This window comes from Scyliorhinus torazame, chromosome 21 (genome assembly GCF_047496885.1).
Source record: "Scyliorhinus torazame isolate Kashiwa2021f chromosome 21, sScyTor2.1, whole genome shotgun sequence".
Classification (NCBI taxonomy): Eukaryota; Metazoa; Chordata; class Chondrichthyes; order Carcharhiniformes; family Scyliorhinidae; genus Scyliorhinus; species Scyliorhinus torazame.
Window position 1 is genome coordinate 61,938,313 of NC_092727.1, and position 22,364 is coordinate 61,960,676.

General features: G+C 49.3%; 1 protein-coding gene across 2 annotated transcripts in view; it reads left to right on the forward strand.

Annotated features, from left to right (window-relative positions):
• siae (sialic acid acetylesterase) overlaps positions 1 to 12,449 on the forward strand; it is a 187,218-nt gene extending 174,769 nt beyond the window's left edge. Inside the window, exons 8-11 of one of the 2 annotated variants that reach the window (XR_011937457.1) lie at positions 6,505 to 6,659; positions 8,632 to 8,824; positions 11,461 to 11,614; positions 11,847 to 12,000. Coding sequence is in view for 1 of the 2 variants with exons in the window: in XM_072486869.1 (XP_072342970.1) it covers positions 6,505 to 6,659; positions 8,632 to 8,824; positions 11,847 to 12,113 (615 nt within the window). In the remaining variant the exon portion in view is untranslated. Of the gene's footprint in view, positions 1 to 6,504; positions 6,660 to 8,631; positions 8,825 to 11,460; positions 11,615 to 11,846 lie in introns of both variants that reach the window. The other variant, XM_072486869.1, reaches the window with a different exon arrangement.
• The last annotated feature ends 9,915 nt before the right edge of the window (positions 12,450 to 22,364 follow it).

The window sequence follows — 22,364 nt, forward strand, 5'->3', positions numbered from 1 at the left end:
GACAGTGTAGCGCACCCTCAGTACTGCCTTTCTGACAGTGTAGCGCACCCTCATTATTGCCATTCTGACAGTGTAGCGCACCCTCATTACTGCCTTTCTGACAGTGTAGCGCACCCTCATTACTGCCATTCTGACAGTGTAACGCGCCCTCAGTACTGCCGTTCTGACAGTGTAGCGCACCCTCATTACTGCCGTTCTGACGGTGTAGCGCACCCTCATTACTGCCATTCTGACGGTGTAGCGGCCCCTCATTACTGCCGTTCTGACAGTGTAACGCACCCTCATTACTGCCGTTCTGACGGTGTAGCGCACCCTCATTACTGCCGTTCTGACAGTGTAGCGCTCCCTCATTACTGCCATTCTGACGGTGTAGCGGCCCCTCATTACTGCCGTTCTGACAGTGTAACGCACCCTCATTACTGCCGTTCTGACGGTGTAGCGCGCCCTCATTACTGCCGTTCTGACGGTGTAGCGCACCCTCATTACTGCCGTTCTGACGGTGTAGCGGCCCCTCATTACTGCCGTTCTGATGGTGCAGCACTCACTCATTACTGCCATTCTGACGGTGTAGCGGCCCCTCATTACTGCCGTTCTGACAGTGTAACGCACCCTCATTACTGCCGTTCTGACGGTGTAGCGCACCCTCATTACTGCCGTTCTGACAGTGTAGCGCTCCCTCATTACTGCCATTCTGACGGTGTAGCGGCCCCTCATTACTGCCGTTCTGACAGTGTAACGCACCCTCATTACTGCCGTTCTGATGGTGTAGCGGCCCCTCATTACTGCCGTTCTGATGGTGCAGCACTCACTCATTACTGCCGTTCTGAGGGTGTAGCGGCCCCACATTACTGACGTTCTGACGGTGTAGCGCTCTCTCCTTGCTGACGTTCTGACAGTGTAGCGCTCCCTCATTACTGCCGTTCTGATGGTGTAGCGCTCCTTCATTACTGTCGTTCTGACGGTGTAGCGCCTCCTCATTTCTGCCATTCTGATGGAGCAGCGCGTCCTCATTACTGCCGTTCTGACAGTGTAGTGCTGTCTCATTACTGCCGTTCTGACAGTGTAGCGCTCCCTCATTACTGCCTTTCTGACTGTGTAGCGCACCCTCATTACTGCCATTCTGACAGTGTAAGCGCACCCTCATTACTGCCGTTCTGACAGTGTAGCGCACCCTCAGTACTGCCGTTCTGACAGTGTAGTGCACTCTCATTACTGCCATTCTGACAGTGTAGTGCTCCCACATTACTGCCATTCTGACCGTGTAGCACTCCCTCATTTCTGCCATTCTGACTGTGCAGCGCTCCCTCATTACTGCCATTCTGACCGTGTAGCACTCCCTCATTACTGCCATTCTGACCGTGTAGCACTCCCTCATTTCTGCCATTCTGACTGTGCAGCGCTCCCTCATTACTGCCATTCTGATGGTGTAGCACTCCCTCATTACTACCATTCTGGCAGTGTAGCACGCCCACAGTACTGCCGTTCAGACAGTGTAAGCGCACCCTCATTACTGCCGTTCTGATAGTGTAGCGCACCCTCATTACTGCCATTCTGACAGTGTAACGCGCCCTCAGTACTGCCATTCTGACAGTGTAGCTCTCCCTCATTGCTGCAATTCTGACAGTGTAGTGCTCCCTCATTACTGCCGTTCTGACGGTGAAGCGCACCCTCTGTACTGCCTTTCTGACAGTGTAGCGCACCCTCATTACTGCCGTTCTGACAGTGTAGCGCACCCTCAGTACTGCCTTTCTGACAGTGTAGCGCACCCTCATTATTGCCATTCTGACAGTGTAGCGCACCCTCAGTACTGCCTTTCTGACAGTGTAGCGCACCCTCAGTACTGCCTTTCTGACAGTAGAGTGCACCCTCATTATTGCCATTCTGACAGTGTAACGCGCCCTCAGTACTGCCGTTCTGACAGTGTAGCGCACCCTCATTATTGCCATTCTGACAGTGTAGCGCACCCTCAGTACTGCCTTTCTGACAGTGTAGCGCACCCTCATTATTGCCATTCTGACAGTGTAGCGCACCCTCAGTACTGCCTTTCTGACAGTGTAGCGCTCCCTCATTACTGCCATTCTGACCGTGTAGCGCTCCCTCATTACTGCCGTTCTGACGGTGTAGCGCACCCTCATTACTGCCGTTCTGACGGTGTAGCGGCCCCTCATTACTGCCGTTCTGACAGTGTAACGCACCCTCATTACTGCCGTTCTGATGGTGTAGCGCACCCTCATTACTGCCGTTCTGACGGTGTAGCGCACCCTCATTACTGCCGTTCTGACAGTGTAGCGCTCCCTCATTACTGCCATTCTGACGGTGTAGCGGCCCCTCATTACTGCCGTTCTGACAGTGTAACGCACCCTCATTACTGCCGTTCTGATGGTGTAGCGCACCCTCATTACTGCCGTTCTGACGGTGTAGCGGCCCCTCATTACTGCCGTTCTGATGGTGCAGCACTCACTCATTACTGCCGTTCTGAGGGTGTAGCGGCCCCACATTACTGACGTTCTGACAGTGTAGCGCTCCCTCATTACTGCCGTTCTGATGGTGTAGCGCTCCTTCATTACTGTCGTTCTGACGGTGTAGCGCCTCCTCATTTCTGCCATTCTGATGGAGCAGCGCGTCCTCATTACTGCCGTTCTGACAGTGTAGTGCTGTCTCATTACTGCCGTTCTAACAGTGTAGCGCTCCCTCATTACTGCCTTTCTGACTGTGTAGCGCACCCTCATTACTGCCATTCTGACAGTGTAAGCGCACCCTCATTACTGCCGTTCTGACAGTGTAGCGCACCCTCAGTACTGCCGTTCTGACAGTGTAGTGCACTCTCATTACTGCCATTCTGACAGTGTAGTGCTCCCACATTACTGCCATTCTGACCGTGTAGCACTCCCTCATTTCTGCCATTCTGACTGTGCAGCGCTCCCTCATTACTGCCATTCTGACCGTGTAGCACTCCCTCATTACTGCCATTCTGACCGTGTAGCACTCCCTCATTTCTGCCATTCTGACTGTGCAGCGCTCCCTCATTACTGCCATTCTGATGGTGTAGCACTCCCTCATTACTACCATTCTGGCAGTGTAGCACGCCCACAGTACTGCCGTTCAGACAGTGTAAGCGCACCCTCATTACTGCCGTTCTGATAGTGTAGCGCACCCTCATTACTGCCATTCTGACAGTGTAACGCGCCCTCAGTACTGCCATTCTGACAGTGTAGCTCTCCCTCATTGCTGCAATTCTGACAGTGTAGTGCTCCCTCATTACTGCCGTTCTGACGGTGAAGCGCACCCTCTGTACTGCCGTTCTGACAGTGTAGCGCACCCTCAGTACTGCCTTTCTGACAGTGTAGCGCACCCTCATTACTGCCGTTCTGACAGTGTAGCGCACCCTCAGTACTGCCTTTCTGACAGTGTAGCGCACCCTCATTATTGCCATTCTGACAGTGTAGCGCACCCTCAGTACTGCCTTTCTGACAGTGTAGCGCACCCTCAGTACTGCCTTTCTGACAGTAGAGTGCACCCTCATTATTGCCATTCTGACAGTGTAACGCGCCCTCAGTACTGCCGTTCTGACAGTGTAGCGCACCCTCATTATTGCCATTCTGACAGTGTAGCGCACCCTCAGTACTGCCTTTCTGACAGTGTAGCGCACCCTCATTATTGCCATTCTGACAGTGTAGCGCACCCTCAGTACTGCCTTTCTGACAGTGTAGCGCTCCCTCATTACTGCCATTCTGACCGTGTAGCGCTCCCTCATTACTGCCGTTCTGACGGTGTAGCGCACCCTCATTACTGCCGTTCTGACGGTGTAGCGGCCCCTCATTACTGCCGTTCTGACAGTGTAACGCACCCTCATTACTGCCGTTCTGATGGTGTAGCGCACCCTCATTACTGCCGTTCTGACGGTGTAGCGGCCCCTCATTACTGCCGTTCTGATGGTGCAGCACTCACTCATTACTGCCGTTCTGAGGGTGTAGCGGCCCCACATTACTGACGTTCTGACGGTGTAGCGCTCTCTCCTTGCTGACGTTCTGACAGTGTAGCGCTCCCTCATTACTGCCGTTCTGATGGTGTAGCGCTCCTTCATTACTGTCGTTCTGACGGTGTAGCGCCTCCTCATTTCTGCCATTCTGATGGAGCAGCGCGTCCTCATTACTGCCGTTCTGACAGTGTAGTGCTCCCTCATTACTGCCGTTCTGACAGTGTAGTGCTGTCTCATTACTGCCGTTCTGACAGTGTAGCGCTCCCTCATTACTGCCTTTCTGACTGTGTAGCGCACCCTCATTACTGCCATTCTGACAGTGTAAGCGCACCCTCATTACTGCCGTTCTGACAGTGCAGCGCACCCTCAGTACTGCCGTTCTGACAGTGTAGTGCACTCTCATTACTGCCATTCTGACAGTGTAGTGCTCCCACATTACTGCCATTCTGACCGTGTAGCACTCCCTCATTTCTGCCATTCTGACTGTGCAGCGCTCCCTCATTACTGCCATTCTGATGGTGTAGCACTCCCTCATTACTACCATTCTGGCAGTGTAGCACGCCCACAGTACTGCCGTTCAGACAGTGTAAGCGCACCCGCATTACTGCCGTTCTGATAGTGTAGTGCTCCCTCATTACTGCCATTCTGACAGTGTAACGCGCCCTCAGTACTGCCATTCTGACAGTGTAGCACTCCCTCATTGCTGCAATTCTGACAGTGTAGTGCTCCCTCATTACTGCCGTTCTGACGGTGTAGCGCACCCTCTGTACTGCCGTTCTGACAGTGTAGCGCACCCTCAGTACTGCCTTTCTGACAGTGTAGCGCACCCTCAGTACTGCCTTTCTGACAGTGTAGCGCACCCTCATTATTGCCATTCTGACAGTGTAACGCGCCCTCAGTACTGCCGTTCTGACAGTGTAGCGCACCCTCATTATTGCCATTCTGACAGTGTAGCGCACCCTCAGTACTGCCTTTCTGACAGTGTAGCGCACCCTCATTATTGCCATTCTGACAGTGTAGCGCACCCTCAGTACTACCTTTCTGACAGTGTAGCGCACCCTCATTACTGCCATTCTGACAGTGTAACGCACCCTCATTACTGCCATTCTGACAGTGTAACGCGCCCTCAGTACTGCCGTTCTGACAGTGTAGCGCACCCTCATTACTGCCGTTCTGACGGTGTAGCGCGCCCTCAGTACTGCCGTTCTGACAGTGTAGCGCACCCTCATTACTGCCGTTCTGACAGTGTAGCGCACCCTCAGTACTGCCTTTCTGACAGTGTAGCGCACCCTCATTATTGCCATTCTGACAGTGTAGCGCACCCTCATTACTGCCGTTCTGACAGTGTAGCGCACCCTCATTACTGCCATTCTGACAGTGTAACGCGCCCTCAGTACTGCCGTTCTGACAGTGTAGCGCACCCTCATTACTGCCATTCTGACAGTGTAACGCGCCCTCAGTACTGCCGTTCTGACAGTGTAGCGCACCCTCATTACTGCCGTTCTGACGGTGTAGCGCGCCCTCAGTACTACCTTTCTGACAGTGTAGCGCTCCCTCATTACTGCCTTTCTGACAGTGTAGTGCTCCCACATTACTGCCATTCTGACGGTGTAGCCCACCCTCATTACTGCCGTTCTGACAGTGTAACGCACCCTCATTTCTGCCGTTCTGACAGTGTAGCGCTCCCTCATTACTGCCGTTCTGATGGAGCAGCACTCACTCATTACTGCCATTCTGACAGTGTAAGCGCACCCTCAGTACTGCCGTTCTGACAGTGTAGTGCACTCTCATTACTGCCATTCTGACAGTGTAGTGCTCCCACATTACTGCCGTTCTGACAGTGTAGCGCACCCTCAGTACTGCCGTTCTGACAGTGTAGTGCACTCTCATTACTGCCATTCTGACAGTGTAGTGCTGTCTCATTACTGCCGTTCTGACAGTGTAGCGCTCCCTCATTACTGCCTTTCTGACAGTGTAGTGCTCCCACATTACTGCCATTCTGACGGTGTAGCCCACCCTCATTACTGCCGTTCTGACAGTGTAACGCACCCTCATTTCTGCCGTTCTGACAGTGTAGCGCTCCCTCATTACTGCCGTTCTGATGGTGCAGCACTCACTCATTACTGCCGTTCTGACAGTGTAGCGCTCCCTCATTACTGCCGTTCTGATGGTGCAGCACTCCTTCATTACTGTCGTTCTGACGGTGTAGCGCTCCCTCATTACTGCCATTCTGACAGTGTAGCGCTCCCTCATTACAGCCATTCTGACAGTGTAGTGCACTCTCATTACTGCCATTCTGACAGTGTAGCACTTCCTCATTACTGCCATTCTGACAGTGTAGCACTCCCTCATTACTGCCTTTCTGACAGTGTAGCGCACCCTCATTACTGCCGTTCTGACAGTGTAGCACTACCTCAGTATTGCCATTCTGACAGTGTACTACTCCCTCAGTACTCCTCCACTACTTCTGCTTTGTATTAATGAATTCTAGTTTATAAAGATTGCTGGAATTATTCTTCCTGTAGCTATCAACCTACCACAATGCTGTCCCAGATGATTCTTTTTCATGGATACGCTGGCATCAAACTGCTGATTTTGGATATGCTCCAAACCCAAAGATGAGGAGAACATTCATGGCTGTTGCAATGGACCTGGGCGATGAGAAATCTCCTTTTGGCACGTATGTAGCAAAGATCCAAATAGACTTTTGTGCTGTATCTGGGTAACATTGATCACACTCAGCCGGAATCATAACTCCAGTTGTGAAAGGCTGCACATAACGTGAATATGCACATTGCTTTGCAGGCAATGTCACAGGTGCGGGGGCGTGGCAGCATCAGGTAGGCATACTGGGTGATCGTAACGCCAAATTGGTAGTAACCATGCAGAGGCGGCTTTGTAAGAAGATTACCCAAACAGAGGAACTGTCTGTGAGCCACGTGGCAATCTGTCTAAGATAAAGAAATTACTTTCAATAGTGTTACCATCCTCGGGAATGATCAGTCTGCTTCACAACCAGGCAATTACTTTAAAGGCACAAGGAACACCAATTTGTGCACAGCAAGACTCAAAAAATGAAAATGAATGAATGAGAAAGGTGCATTTAGCAGGAGTCCAAGAGAACTCGTATTCCCTTCTTTGCTGCCATGGAATCTTTTACACCTTTGCAAAGATGAAGACAGTGTCTGAAGTTAACATCTCAACTGATGATGCTGCACTGTGCACACTGATGCACAGCCAAATATAGGAGAACAAAAAGTCAGCCTGGAAGGTAGAGTGAAGATAGACATATTAAGGCACAAGGCCAAATTGCATGTATGGCATGTATTTTAATGCAAGGAGTCTTACGGGTAAGGCAAATCAATTGAGGGTGTTATTAACACATGGGAGTATGATATTATTGCTATCACAGAGACATATTTGAGGGAGTGGCATTATTGGCAGCTCAATATCCCGGGCTATAGAATCTTCAGGTGAGAAAGAGGAATGAGGTGTAAAAGAGGAGATGGTGTCACAATATTGATCAAGGCATCAATTACCGCAGTGAGGAGGGATCCTATTAGCAGGCTCTTAAATTGAAGCCGTATAGATTCATCGATTCCCTACCTTGCAGAAGGAGGCCATTCAGCCCATCTAGTCTGCAGCGACCCTCTGAAAGAGCACCCCACCCAGGCTCACTCCCCTGCCCTATCCCCGTAACCCCACCTAACCTTTAGCATGGCCAATCCACCTAACCTGCACATCTTTAGACTGTGAGAGGAAACCCATGAAGACACTAGGAGAACATACAAACTCCACACGAGTCACCCAAGGTCTGAATCAAACCCGGATCCCTGGCGCTGTGAGGCAGCAGTGCTAACCACTGTGCTGCCCTACATTTGGGTGGAACTTAAAAACAAAAAATGGGGAAATCATGTTTCCAGGCACCCAAACAGTTAGGGAGACATAGAAGGGCTGTTATGTAGGCAAATCTCAGAGAAGTGTAAAATCAATAGGGTAATAATAGTTGGGGATTTCAACTTAATACTAATTGGGATAGGCAAAGTGTGAAAGGCTTAGAGGGGACGGAATACTCAAGTGCATCCAGGGGAGGGTTTTGAGCCAGCAAGCAGAAAGTCCTAGAAGAGGGCGGCAATGCAAGGGTGCCAGCGTGGCTCTGCAAGGGCCGGGGGACATGCCCATGAAAGGCGGGTGCAGGGGTGTATGAATGGCAGGGAGATGCAGGGCAGGTAAGCCAGGGCTCTGGGAGGTTGGGGGGGGGGGGGGGGGGGCTGGTGGGGGTCCCAGAGGGGGTGGGCCTTTAAGGGGGCATGGGGGGGCTGAAGAGGGGAACCCCCCATCGATCCCATAGCGGAGTGTTCTCACTTGGGGTGGGGGGGTAATGCCCATGTGTGTGGAGGGTGACATTGCCCATGGGTAGGAGATGTGGGGCACCCAAAAGTTCACTTGGAGATCGGGGCAACCTTTCAAAATGGCGGCCTGATCTCTGAGTTTAGCTCCCCAATGCTGAAAATAATTCTAAGCTAAACCGGAGAGAAACTTCCTTAGTGCCAAAAAAGTGACAAAGTGCTGTTTGATAGCAATGGGGAACTCAACCGCCACAAATGAACTTAGAAATGTTTCCATTAAATTCTGACCTTAATATTTTTCAGCATTCATCCTCGATATAAACAAGATGTAGCGTACAGATTATACCTTGGTGCTCAAGCAGTGGCTTATGGAGAGACGGCAGTTGTTTTCCAAGGCCCATTTCCAAAGGGTCTTCAGCTCAAGAACAGTACAGAATTGATCATCACCTACACACAGGAGCTGACTGTGCTTGAGCTCAGTAAAGACATATTTGAGGTATGCCATAGATGCACTCAGTTTCTAATAGCTAGTCTTCTCCAGACACACAGGTTTTCTAGTAAGTGATGGTGTTACTGCATAGAACAAGCTTTTTATTTTGCATATTGGATAGAGTTTGCAGAGCTGGTGTGATCTCCTCAGGCTTCCACTTGAATGTCCCTAAACAGCGAGAACAGGTTCCTTTACTGCAGCCATTGAAACTGCTCCTGCTTCCTTTCATATTTTAACTTGTGGCTACGTGGTTTATAGTCAGAGGGGTATGGCCCTGTTAGTCCTGAAAATGAGGGATAAGGTTGAACATGGACAAAGAAATCTGCTGATTGCCACTTACTAGCTTTCCTCAGCTGATGAATCAATAGTCCTCCATGTTGAACACCAGTTGGAAGGAGCAGTGAGGGTGGCAAAGACACAGAATGTACTCTGGGTGAGGGTGTCAATGCCGATCTCCAAAAGTGGCTCCATAGCACTACTAATGACTGAGTTGGCTCAATGCTAAAGGACACATCTGTCAGACATGACCTGGGACAGGCACTGAGGGAACCAGCAGGAAGGAAAAACCTACTTTAACCTCATTTTCATCCATGCAGATTGTCCGTCATTGTATTGATAGGAGTGACCACCACACAGTCCTTGTGGAGATGAGGTCCTATTTTCACACTAAGGACACCCTCCGTTGTATTGTGTGGCACAACCATTATGATAAATGGGTTAAATTCAGAATAAATCTAGCAGCTCAAAATTGAGCATCCATGAAGTGTTGTGGGCCATCCACAGAAGCAGAATTGTATTCTGGCACAATGGCCAGGCATACCCCTCACCCCACCATTACCATCAAGCTCGGGTACCAAATCTGATACAGTAAGGGGTGCCAGGAAAAACATGCCAGCAGCAACAGGAGGTGCACCTGAAGATGAGGTGCCAACCTGGTGAAGCTACAACATGGAATGACATGCTTACTAAAGAGCAGACACAGCATGCTATAGTCTGAGCTGAACAATCCCACAAATAATGGATCAGATCAAAGCTCTGCATCTGTCACATGAATGATGGCGATCAACTAATTGGAGGAGGAAGCTCCACGAATGGAGATTGTCCACCCCTATTTCCTTTTCATTAATTTACTCAGCCATTTGAGAGAGCCATGAGCCCGGATGGTGTAGGACTGCAATCAATTATAGACAAGTGTAAAGACTTCATATTTCCTTCCGTAAAAGACATATGTGCCCTCAAATCCTCTTGCAGCTGCCAGTTTGGTGAGGCCACTGTTTACCAGTCAGTGCTGTACCACAGCACGTTTAGTACAGAACAATAATCAGTTTTTGTGAAATGGGGAGCTTTGAATAATACTAATGGATAGATTTATTTCTGTTTGATAATTACTCCATGAAATGTGATGTGGCTGATAGCCCATGAAGATGCTCTGCCCACTTTTGCCGGATAGACAATGCAGAGCGGGAGAAACAGAAATTTGTTGCATAGAAGGAAGCTGTTCATCATAATCACAGTAATCATCATGAGCTAGTATTGTCCTGCAGTGTTTTTCAAAGTGCGGGTCGTGTCCCGTGGATGGTGGGGGTGTGGAGCGGGACAGTCGCGGAGCGATTGGTCCTGCAGTGGTCCTGATTGCGGGAGAAGCACCCAATGCCCGCTGCCGCCTTTTAAATAAAAATAAATTAGGATGCGTACAGTCTTCCAGTCAGAAGCAGCAGCAGTGAGCAGGTCACAGGCCCTGCACATACACTTGACGTCAAGTGCCCTGTGTCTCTGTGTTTTTGGTGCCAAATCATGGAGTAGAGCTGCTTCCATTTTCTAGCTGCTGGAAAGCAAGGCAAGAGGACTGTGAAGATGGATTACTTTCCTCCAAGTAAGAGATGGCTCGAGCCACAAGTAGGCAGTGTACCTATTGGGCAGGATCTCACAACAGAATCTGCAGGTCAGAACACTGCTAGTGTTAGCTTTGTACAGAGCTCCAGGGACTCTGGTTAACAGCTCACAAAGAAGAAACTTAACTCAGGAACAAAGCAGTATAAAGATGATTTCTTGAGGTATGGTTTTCTCAATTGTGCCAATGCAAATAAGGATGCAAAGTGTTATATACAGGGAAGTCCGTGCAAATGAGAGAAGTTTCATATTTTGCAAGAGAAGTGGTGGGTGAAAAGTTCCTTTTGAGGCTGAGACCCCAGAGTCAGTTATTATCTTACAGCTGACTCCAAAAGACAATATTGCTATACCTGACCTGGGATTCCACATTGAAAACACACCAAAAGCCCATGGGACTGTCAGCATTCTGGTGTAGCATCTCCCAGGCATATCAGTGCTGAGTAAAACGAGCATTTTGTTATTGCTCTTCACGACAGCCTACATGTTGGATCTTCCGTGGCACAAAGGAACTGGCTGAAGTCTGCACCTGATATGCACATTGCCCTATCCTCCTTTGAAACTGATTCAAATGAGATTTTGAGGACCAAGCAGGCCCACCTTTCGCATTAAAGGTTAAGCAAAGGTCGGCCAGCGTGGGTCCCAAAAGTCGGCCGGCGTGGGTCACAAAGGTCGGCCAGTTGGCAAAAGTGTGTCCTGGGGATAAAAACTTGCTAACCACTGCCCATCCACATCTATTCTAAATGTCTCATCAGGGCCTACAAATCAATTACCTGTGATTCAACAAAGGATCATTAATTCAAGTGACGGCATTTGGATCATCTGTCAATGGAGGGATTTGCTTTTCTCGTGAAAGTAAATGTCTTAATCCAAGTTACATGAGAGGAACAGCCTCTTTTGTCGTCAAAGGTGAGATAAAATAAATAAATGTTCCTGTGGAAGGTGCAGAATTATCACCCCACTGCAAGTGCCAATGATGGGCTTTGTCTAGACAATGCCATTATCTTGTGATTGCAGTGTAAGGAAATCTGTGACCAATGTAAGTGAACAAGTGTGGTGGAAAAGTAGTTGCTGATCAGCGATTGGGATGCTGGGATTAATGCATAATCACTGAGAGAATTTTATATTTTTTTCTCTGTAGGTGTGTTGCTGCCAAAAGGGGAATTTGTCCAGCTGTGAGTGGCTCGCTGCCCCCATTATCAACCACTCCATTAACACACTGTCTTTATCCCTAAACGAGTGTCACCAGAAGATAACTGGTATTCGCTATGCTTGGACAGAGTGGCCATGTGACCTGAAGAAGTGTCCCCTGTACAGTAAAGGCTATAAATTGCCTGCTCCATCATTCGTGATACAAGCAGCCCACAATGGACTGTCTTCAATGTCATCTATCAAATTATTTCAGTAAAATATTAGCTGTGAAATCAGAAAACATTTTACAAAAATGACAGGAACATTTATGCTAAATAAAATATAAAAATAGATCATTGTGCCTCCCTCACCCCCTGTTGTCAATAACTATTGCTGTGGATTATTTTCATCTATATGACCAACGTTAGTGCTGGTCCAGAATTCCTTTCTGTACAGGGTCTGCCAGATCTGTACAAATACAGTGAATTCAAATGTGGTCTCATTCCTACTCCTTATAGAATCATAGGCAAAGTTATACTTGTTGAAATTAACAGATGTTGTACTTTATCATTTTCAGATATTATGAGTAAATAAACATTAGGACTGTACACAACCAGGAAATTAACATCTCTTCATGATATTGGTAATTGAAATTGAATAATAAACCTGTACAGGCAGTAATCTACTCTGAGATCTAATAGTATTAGGCCATGAATAGTTCTATCAACAACATGTACTTTTAGTATCTTAATTAACAATTGATTTGAATCACTTGCAAATTAGGATTTTAATCTTCAGATATTCATGGGATAATTTTGATAGGATCAAAGACCTTAGACAGCTAAGAGAATGGTATCTCACAGAGTCCAGTCTCCAGGCTGGAGTTCAAAGCCATATAGTTCCACCAGTTCATTGGCTATCAGGTGAAATAGGTTCCATGTTCCTTTATTAAAGCTACCGGCACTGTCTTTGCAAGATTAACTGTAAAATTAATCCGATGAGGGATGAAGTAAAATTTTGGACACCAGAACTGCTGCAATATTGTACTTTTAGAATCAAGTTTATGATAGTGTATGATGATATTCTTAAGAACAGTGCACTGAGAATTTTGAACTTTCCAATTTCTGCATGTTTCCCTGTATGCATGCCTGAGTGCAGATGGGTGGGTTTGATCTTAAAAACTGGCACACTGCTTCCAAACATTACAACATAGAGGATACAGGAAAAATAAAATATTAAGGATGCATGAGTGGGCTTGTGGTGTCATGCAGGTAGAACCTTTTTTTAATGATTTATGATTTGAGATTATTCCAACTAGATTATTCACAACTCAGATGGTGAAGCAGTACATAACTGGATGCAGCAAGACTTGGCCAACTGATATTTGACAAGTAACATTCATACCACACAGGGAATGACTTATCTACAACAATAAATAATCTCCAACCACATCCCTTGACACTCAACTGTATAAGCATTATCTATTAAAATTCTAACAGGATGACACAGGGTAGATGCAAGAAGGATGATCCCAATGTTGGGGATGTCCAGAATCAGGGGTCACAGTCTGAGGATATGGGGTCGACCATTTAGGACAGAGGTGAGAAATTTCTTCACCCAGGAAGTGATGAACCTGTGGAATCCATTACCACAGGACGTCGTTGAGGCCAAAATATTGTGGGCTGGATTCCCTGTCCCGCTGTGCCACATTTCTATTTCACCCCGCCGGCGGGATGCTCCGTTATCTCGGCTGGTCAATGGGGTTTCCCATTGTGGGGCAGTCCCACGCCATCAGGAAACCCCTGGGCTGCCGGCAAAACGGAGCATCCCGACGGCGGAGAATCCTGCCCTGTATGTTTTCATGAAGCAGTTAGATGGAGCACTTGGGCTGAAGGGGATCAAAAGATATAGGGTAAAGCGGGATTAGGTTATTGAGTTGGATGATCAGCCATGATGTTCACAATGAATGGCAGAGTAGGCTCGAAGAGCTGAATGAACTCCTCCTGCTCCTATTTTCTATGTCAATCCCCAACTGCTGAACCCCACCATCAACTTTTGGGGAGGTCACCAACTTAACTAGGCGGACCACATAAATAATGTGGTTGTATGAGTAGGTCAGAAGCTGGGAATTCTTGGTGGAGTAATTCACCTGATTTCCCAAAATCCCTCCACCACCGACATGGCACAAGTAGGGACTGATATACTCTCCGCCTGCCTGGGTGAGTGTTGCACCTGCTTGATTCATACTCAATTCACCACCTTAAATATTCACTAAAGGTGCACCATAACTGCCGTGTGTAATATCTACAAGATGCACTGTAAAAGCTGGCCAAGGCTCCTTTCACAGTACCTTCCAACCCTGTGCCCTTTACCATCTAGAAAGACGAGAGCAGCAACTGCATGGGAACACCACTTCCAGTTCCCTCCAAGTTTCAAACCATCACTTCTTTACTGTTACCAAGAGGAAACCTGGAACTCCCTCCCTTACATTAGAGGAATACCTTCACCGCATGGACTGCAGCCATTCAAAAAAGTGGCTCTCAGAAAAATGGTTGTTTCTACATTTTGGCTGTAAAAGCATCATGTAGAATCTTAGAATTTACAGTGCAGAAGCCCATTGAGTCTGCACCGGCCCTTGGAAAGAGCACCCAACTTAAGCTCACCCTATCCCCGTAACCCCACCTAACCTTTTTGGAAACTAAGTGCAATTTATCATGGCCAATCCACCTAACCTGCACAAATGTGGACTGGGAGGAAACCGGAGCACCCGGAGGAACCCCCACAGAAACGGTGAGAACGTGCAGACTCCGCACAGACAGTGACCCAAGCCGGGACTCGAACGTGGGACCTTGGAGCTATGAAGCAACTGTGCTGCCCCCTATGCTACCGTGCTTCCCCCTGTGCTACTGTTGTACCCTCAATAACGACGCTTAGAGAGTAAAACGGTAAAGAAGGCTTTAATAAGCTAAGAACGAGACGGGTGCTAACTGGGTGCCGCCCACAAGGCGACCCCTTATATATGGCTCCCAGGTGGGCGGAGCCAGAGGCGGAGTCCCCCAGGGTTCCAAGCCCAGTCTTAAAGGGGACATCACCTTACATGATGATAAGGATACAGTAACCGTTCATCACATTCACCCCGTTTTTAAAAAAGTACGGCGGGGTGAAGTGCCATCATATGTCCATTCGTCTCGGTGGCCGGATCGTCCTTATCAACCTCAGCTCGGGCGGTGGTGCGGCGGACACGGACGTCTTAGTTGAGGGTACGCCCGGGAGCACGGTGATCGGAGCCTTGGTCCGGGTCAGGGTAGGGGATCGGGGCGCAAGGGGAATAGGTGGGGCTGGGGGTAGCAGTGCCGGGGCCGACGGGGTGTGTAGAGGGGGTGTGTTAGGGGGCGCGCGCGGTAGGGGCCCACCAACGGGGAGTGGGGCCGGGAGGGGGTGTGTTGCAGTGGGTACCGGGAGCTGCGAGGGAAGGGGCGTCTGTAGTGGGGGAACCAGTGGGTGCCAGATCCCGGAGGGAAACCGTATCTTGCCTGCCGTCGGGGTACTCGACGTAGGCGTAACGGGTTTGCGTGTAGTAATCGGACCTTCTCAACAAGGGGGTCCGATTTTATGGCTCTTCGTGTGCCTCCGGAGAAGGACAGGTCCCGGAGCCGACAGCCAAGGTGGAAGCGAGACCCCGGAGGTAGACTTCCTGGGGAAGACAAACAATCGGTTGTGAGGGGTCTCATTCGTGGCCGTGCAGAGGAGCAACCTAATGGAGTGTAGGGCGTCGGGTAGGACCTCCTGCCAGCGGGTAGTTGGGAGACGTCTTGACCGTAGGGCCAGAAGGACTGCCTTCCACACTGTCGCGCTCTCCCTCGCCACCTGCCCATTTCCCCGCGGGTTATAACTGGTCGTTCTGCTCGAGGTGATGCCTTTGCTGAGCAGATACTGACGCAGTTCATCGCTCATGAACGATTTACCCCGGTCACTGTGGATATAAGCGGGGAAACCGAACAGGGTGAAGATGCTGTGCAGTGCCTTTATCACGGTGGCAGAGGTCATGTCGGGGCAGGGAATGGTGAATGGGAAGCGGGAGAACTTATCGATAACGGTGAGGAAATAGGCATTGCGGTTGGTGGATGGGAGGAGCCTCTTGAAGTCCACGCTTAGTCGCACAAAGGGCCCCGAGGCCTTGTCTGGCTGGTAGAAGTGCGGTTTGCACTCCGCACAGATCTGGCAGGCCCTGGTCATGGCCTTGACCTCCTTGGTTGAGTAAGGTAGGTTGCGGGACTTGATAAAATGGACGAGCCGGGTGGCAGAGGTCATTGTGGATGGCTTGCAGGCGGTCCTCCTGCGTGTTGGCACACGTGCCGCGGGACAGGGCATCTGGGGGCTCGTTGAGCTCCCCTGGACGATACTTGATATATGTGTGGGTGGAGAGTTCGTTCCTCCACCTCAAAATTTTATCGTTTTTTATTTTGCCCCGTTGTGCGTTATCTAACATGAAGGCTACCGACCGTTGGTCGGTGACGAGGGTGAACCTCCTACCGACTAGGAGTGCCGCACAGCCTCCAAAATGGCTTGTGCCTCCTTCTCGACTGCAGAGTGCCGAATCTCGGAGGCGGTGAGGGTCCGGGTGAAGAACGCTACTGGTCTGCCTGCCTGGTTGAGGGTAGCAGTCAAGGTGATGTCTGATGCATCGCTCTCCACCTGGAAGGGGATAGTTTTGTCCACATAGCGGCCTTGGTGATATCGGCCTTGGTGCGGTTGAAGGCCAATCGAGCCTCAGCCGACGGGGGAAATATCGTGGACTTTATGAGTGGGCGGGCTTTGTCCGCATATTTGGGGACCCACTGGGCGTAATAGGAGAAGAGCCCCAAGCACCGTTTGAGGCTGCGGGGAAGGGGGAGTTCCTTTAGGGGGGCACATGCAGTCAGGGTCGGGACCTCGGATCCCGTTTTCCACAACATAGCCGAGGATGGCTAGCCGGATTGTGTGGAAAACCATTTTTCCTCGTTATAGGTCAGGTTAAGGGCTCGGGCGGTCTGGAGGAACTTTTCGAGGTTTGCGTCATGATCCTGCTGTTCATGGCCGCAGATGGTGACATTGTCCAAGTACGGGTATGTAGCCCGCAAACCGTACTGGTCCACCATTTGATCCATTGCCCTTTGAAAGACGGAGACCCCATTTGTGATGCCAAAGGGGACTCTGAGGAAGTGGTAGAGCTGGCTGGCTGCTTCGAAGGCAGTATCGGGGTGGTCTTTTGGTCGGATGGGGAGCTGGTGGTAGGCGGAGTTGAGGTCGACCGTGGAAAATACTCGGTATTGGGCATTCCGATTTACCATTTCTGCTATACGAGGGAGGGGATACGCATCAAGATGCGTGAAGTGGTTTATGGTCTGGCTATAATCCACGACCATCCGTTTCTTATCCTCGGACCGGACTACCACCACTTGTGCTCTCCAGGGGCTGTTGCTAGCCTCAATGACCCCCTCTCCCAGTAAACGCTGGACCTCTGACTTGATAAAAGTCATATCTTGGGCACTGTACCGCCGGCTCCTGGTGGCGACGGGCTTACAGTCGGGAGTGAGGTTCGCGAATAGCAAGGGGGGTGCGACTTTCAGTGTCGCAAGGCTGCATACCGTGAGGGTGGGCAAGGGTCCGCCGAACTTCAGTGTCAGGCTTTGGTGGCTGCACTGGAAATTCAGTCCGAACAGCAGATGGGCGCAGAGGTGGGGGAGGATATAAAGTTTGAAACGGATGTATTTGGCGCCCTGGATGGAGGGATCCGCAATACAGTACCCTTGATTTGTGCTGAGTGGGACCCGGATGCGAGGGCTATGGTTTGGGACGCGGGATGGGTGCACAAGGAGCAGCGCCTTACCGTTTCTGGATGAATAAAGCTCTCCGTGCTCCCGGAGTCAAAGAGGCATGAAGTGTCGCGCCCGTTGACTTGGACCTTCATCATCGAGTTCTGCAGATGTTTTGGCTGGGTTTGATCGAGGGTGATCGCTCCCAGTCGCGGGTAGTCCGAGTCCTCAGCCGAGTTGGACTCGTAAAATGGCCGCCGCCGTCGGTCGCACGTGTCGGGTCGAGAAGATGGCCGCTGACAAGATGGCCACTCCCACGATTCGCACGAGGCGGATGACGCGTCAGAAGGGGGCGTGTCGGGTCGGTTCGCAGCCGCATTGCGAGGCCTGCGGGCCTGAGAGCCTAATTTTCGGGCCGGCTGTTCTTTGTTTTTCTGGCCCCTGGGACTGGCCAGGCAGACCCTTGCAAAATGCCCCTTCTTCCCGCAGTCGCTGCAGATTGCGGAGAGGGCTGGGCAGCGTGGGCGTGGATGCTAGCCCTGCCCGCAGATGTAGCACGGTGTGCCCCCAGGATGAGCAGGTCACCGTGCGGCGCAGGCCCGTAACGTGGCTGAGTCTGAGGAAGTCCGAGGGGGGCTCGCAGAGTCCACAGGGTACGTACCCAAATTATGTCGGGCCACCTCCAGCGAGGAGGCGAGCGTTAGCATGTCCTGGAGGTCTTTTGAACCGTTTTCGCGTAGCCGCTGCCAGATGTAGGTCGAGCGGATGCCGGACACGAACGCGTCTCTGATGTGCAGGTTCGTATGGGTTTTCCCTGTCATATCCTGATGGCCACAGTCCCTGGCAAGCGCGGTGAGTTTTTTAACGAATTCGTCGAGCGATTCCCCCGAGCGCTGGCGACAGGTAGAGAGCAGGTGCCTGGCGCATACCTCGTTGATGGGTTTGACGAACCGCTTGCAGAGTAACTCGACTGCCTCTTCATAAGTAGTCGCCTTTTCGAACGTGGCGGAGATTCTGTGACTCACCCGGGCGTGGAGTAGGCGCAGCTTGCGTAGCACCAGGATGGGAGTCTCTGAGGAGTCCAGGTAGGCCTCGAAACATCGGAGCCAGTATTAAAAAATGTCTTTTGCCGCCGGTGTTGAGCTTCTCTGGTTTTAGGCCTGCGTCCATCCTGATGTAGTTTAGCTTATTAAATTGTTGTACCCTCAATAACGACGCTTAGAGAGAAAAACGGTAAATAAGCTAAGAACTAGCCTGGTGCCAAGACGGGTGCTAACTGGGTGCCCACAAGGCGGCCTCTTATATACGGCTCCCAGGTGGGCGGAGGCGGAGTCCCCCAGGGTTCCAAGCCCGGTCTTATAGGGGACATCATCTTACATGATGATAAGGGTACAGTAATACAGTAACCGTTCATCACAGCTACTGTGCTGCCCCCTGTGCTACCGTGCTGACCCCTGTGCTCCCGTGCTGCCTGTGCATTTAAATTAGCTATCAGACATTAGATGGAGGCAGACAGCCACTTACATTAAAATCTTCCCACAATTCTAAGGCAAGTTGCATATAATATGGAAGAATCTCCGTGGATATATTAAGTGTTGTAAATTTTTAATTTTAAAAAATTCCAGCTGTTTTAATTATTATCTAGTCCGAGGCTAAATGCTTCATTCAGGTAGTAAAGAAGCAAGCAACCACATAGTGTTCCCTAAATTAATTATGCCATAATCAGGAATTAGTAATCAGTTTCTCAGGGCAGCATGGTGGTGCTAGCACTGCTGCCTCTCGCCGACGAGGTCCCAGGTTCGATCCCGGCTCTGGGTCATTGTCCGTGTGGAGTTTGCACATTCTCCCCGTGTTTGCGTGGGTTTCGCCCCCATTACCCAAAGATGTGCAGGGTAGGTGGATTGGCCACGCTAAATTGCCCCTTAATTGGAAAAAATGAATTGGGTACTCTAAATTTATTTTAAAAAAGTAATCAGTTTCTCCACTCTCAAGGTGAGATTTTAGCGAAGAATGCCTTTACATGTTGATTTAGATTTACACATTCTTAGGAGAGGCAAATTATCCAAATTTGCTTTTTAAACAAGGTTGTTTTGTAGCTGCTTTAACAGCTCAGTAATTGTTTCAGAATAGGAGAAGACTGAAGGCTGTTCCAGGATAAGCATCAGTCCAAGATTAAGGAAGATTGAATGTGGTAATTATCAATCAACCACAATGAGCTATTGACCAAGAGAAAGTGAAAATGACCAAAAACATTGCTGAATAATCCTGTGTGTGCCAGCAGCTACACTAACAACCAATTTGTGATAATCAGTCGAACTTGTAACGTGGCTCACTTCGGCTTGCTAGCGGTGACATGCATAGGGACTTGATCTCTGCAAAAAGGAATATGTCTTGCACCTTTTTGAATTAACTAGAAAAACATGGAGGCTATTGGTCCCTCTTGTTTTCTCATGCCAATGCCTCAGCCAATCAGAGTTGACTACAAACCAATCAGCACTCCTTTTCTACCATAGTATAAATTGTTGTGATCGTTTGAAATTTGGTAGTCTTGCATTTGTCCTGATGAGTACATCTTGAAATATATCTTCAGCAACATAGTATCATTGAACCTGAGGCAGAAGGAGGCCATTCAGCCTATCGACTGTGCACAGACCCTCTGAAGGAGCACCCTACCTCTGCGCCACACAGTCACCCGATGCCGGAATTGAAGTCAGCTCCCTGGTGCTGTGAGGCAGCAGTTTTTAAAAAAGAAATTTAGAATACCCAATTCATTTTTTCCAATTAAGGGGCAATTTAGCATGGCCAATCCACCTACCCTGCACATCTTTTGGGTTGTGGGGGCGAAACCCACGCAAACACAGGGAGAATGTGCAAACTCCACACGGACAGTGACCCAGAGCCGTGATCGAACCTGGGACCTCGGCGCCGTGAGACAGCAATGCTAACCACTGCGCCACCGTGCTGCCCAAGGCAGCAGTTCTAACCACTGTGCCACCGTGCACTCTTCCACAGGAAGATTTTAGTAAAGAAATCAGAAAAACTATTGAGAAAGAAAAAGAGAAACTGAAAAATTGTCAAGGCACTTAAGAAGAAAATATTTTCTGCACCCATAAATTACAAAATAAAATAAGGATGCACAAGATAAGCCTTCAGATAATGGCAGAGAGCGATTAGACATGCTGCATAGTTACTTTGCCTCCGAAATTACCAGGAAAGCTGACAAGATGGGCATGTCATCAGAAGAAAAGATTGAGAAAGATTCAAATGCATGAAAGGTAGAAAAGGTAGATAATTGTTAAAATCACCAAACCAAGAGAGGGTGAAATCCCTAATCCAGGTGGATTGCATTTCAGCACATTAAAGAAATTAGGCGAGTGACAGTAAAGATGCTTTTACATCTATATAAAATTGAAGATATTGTTATACGTGGCTTGGGAAATTGCCTGAGTTTGAGCCTTCCAACCCCTTGAGGCAGCATTTCCTGTATCCAAGAACTGCTGGCCAATCAAAAGGTGACCATTGCTGGGATTGTTGACAAGACCTGAGCCACATTGGAGGCATGAAAATCAGGTAAGTGGGGTAAGCTTGCCAGGGCTACCACACAGTCCCTGTCATGGTGGTGGGAGGTGCCAATCAAATGGACTCAAGTGGCCTAAAGGTGGTCTGCTGGACACCTACCCTGCCACTGGTAAAATACCAGTGGATACGGGAAGGTGAGGGGTACAGCAATCCCCTCCATTCCATTTCATATGCTGCATCCCAGTCAACCATCCCGTTCTGTGGGAGGGGGAATAAAGTTACAACCATTATGGAAACTAAAAATCTTTTTTATCTGAAGTCAATCCATTGCATAGGCTTCCCACTAATCTTAGAAGATCTAAACTCACACTGTAACTGGCACCCACACAGATCCATTGAGGGCTGTGTCATGATATTCAGATAAACATCATGGTGCAAACATACATACACACTGATGGACAGATCAACGTACCAATCAACACACACACAACATCACAGCCAATCACAAGCAAGAGCACACGCACTATAAAACGGGGAACACCACAGTTCCCGCTCATTCCAGCAGGAGACAGCTCAGGGCACAGAGCTCACAGCAAGCCACTCAGACATACACCATGTGCTGAGTGCCTCTATATGATAGTGTTAGGGCTGGGTCCACAGGTTAAAGGGTAAAGAACGAACCACAGTCATAAGTTTACAGATGTTGTTATTGTTAGTAATGAAACAGAGATGTACCATCTGCAACCGTGTTGGTTCATCTGTATAGCGGAACACCCAACACGACAGGCTGGGTAGAGCGGTATGGATTGAGATGGTTAGTTTGATGCGGACCAGTGGGAATTAGTAGAGGAGGAGTGAACAGCAGCAGCAGCTGGAGGTGCTCAATGAAGAACGTGAATCACATATATGGAGAGGGAAGAAAGAATTGTGATCTCTAGGGCACAGCCTTAAAGGAAGTAGAGCACAAGATTATTAGTGACAGTGGTCAATATTCCATGGAGTTTCCAATTCGTGATGGATGTTTGGAAGTTTATATTGCCACATCTTGAGGGTTCCAGTGCATGGCATGCTGCAAAATGAGGCTTGGAGTAAGGGAGTAAGTTCCATTTAAAGAGCACATTTCAACACCTTAGACAATGTTTACAACCAAGTGCTTTTAAGTGTAGTCACTGCTATAATGCAAAAAAATGTAAGTAGACCTGGGTGGTTAGAAT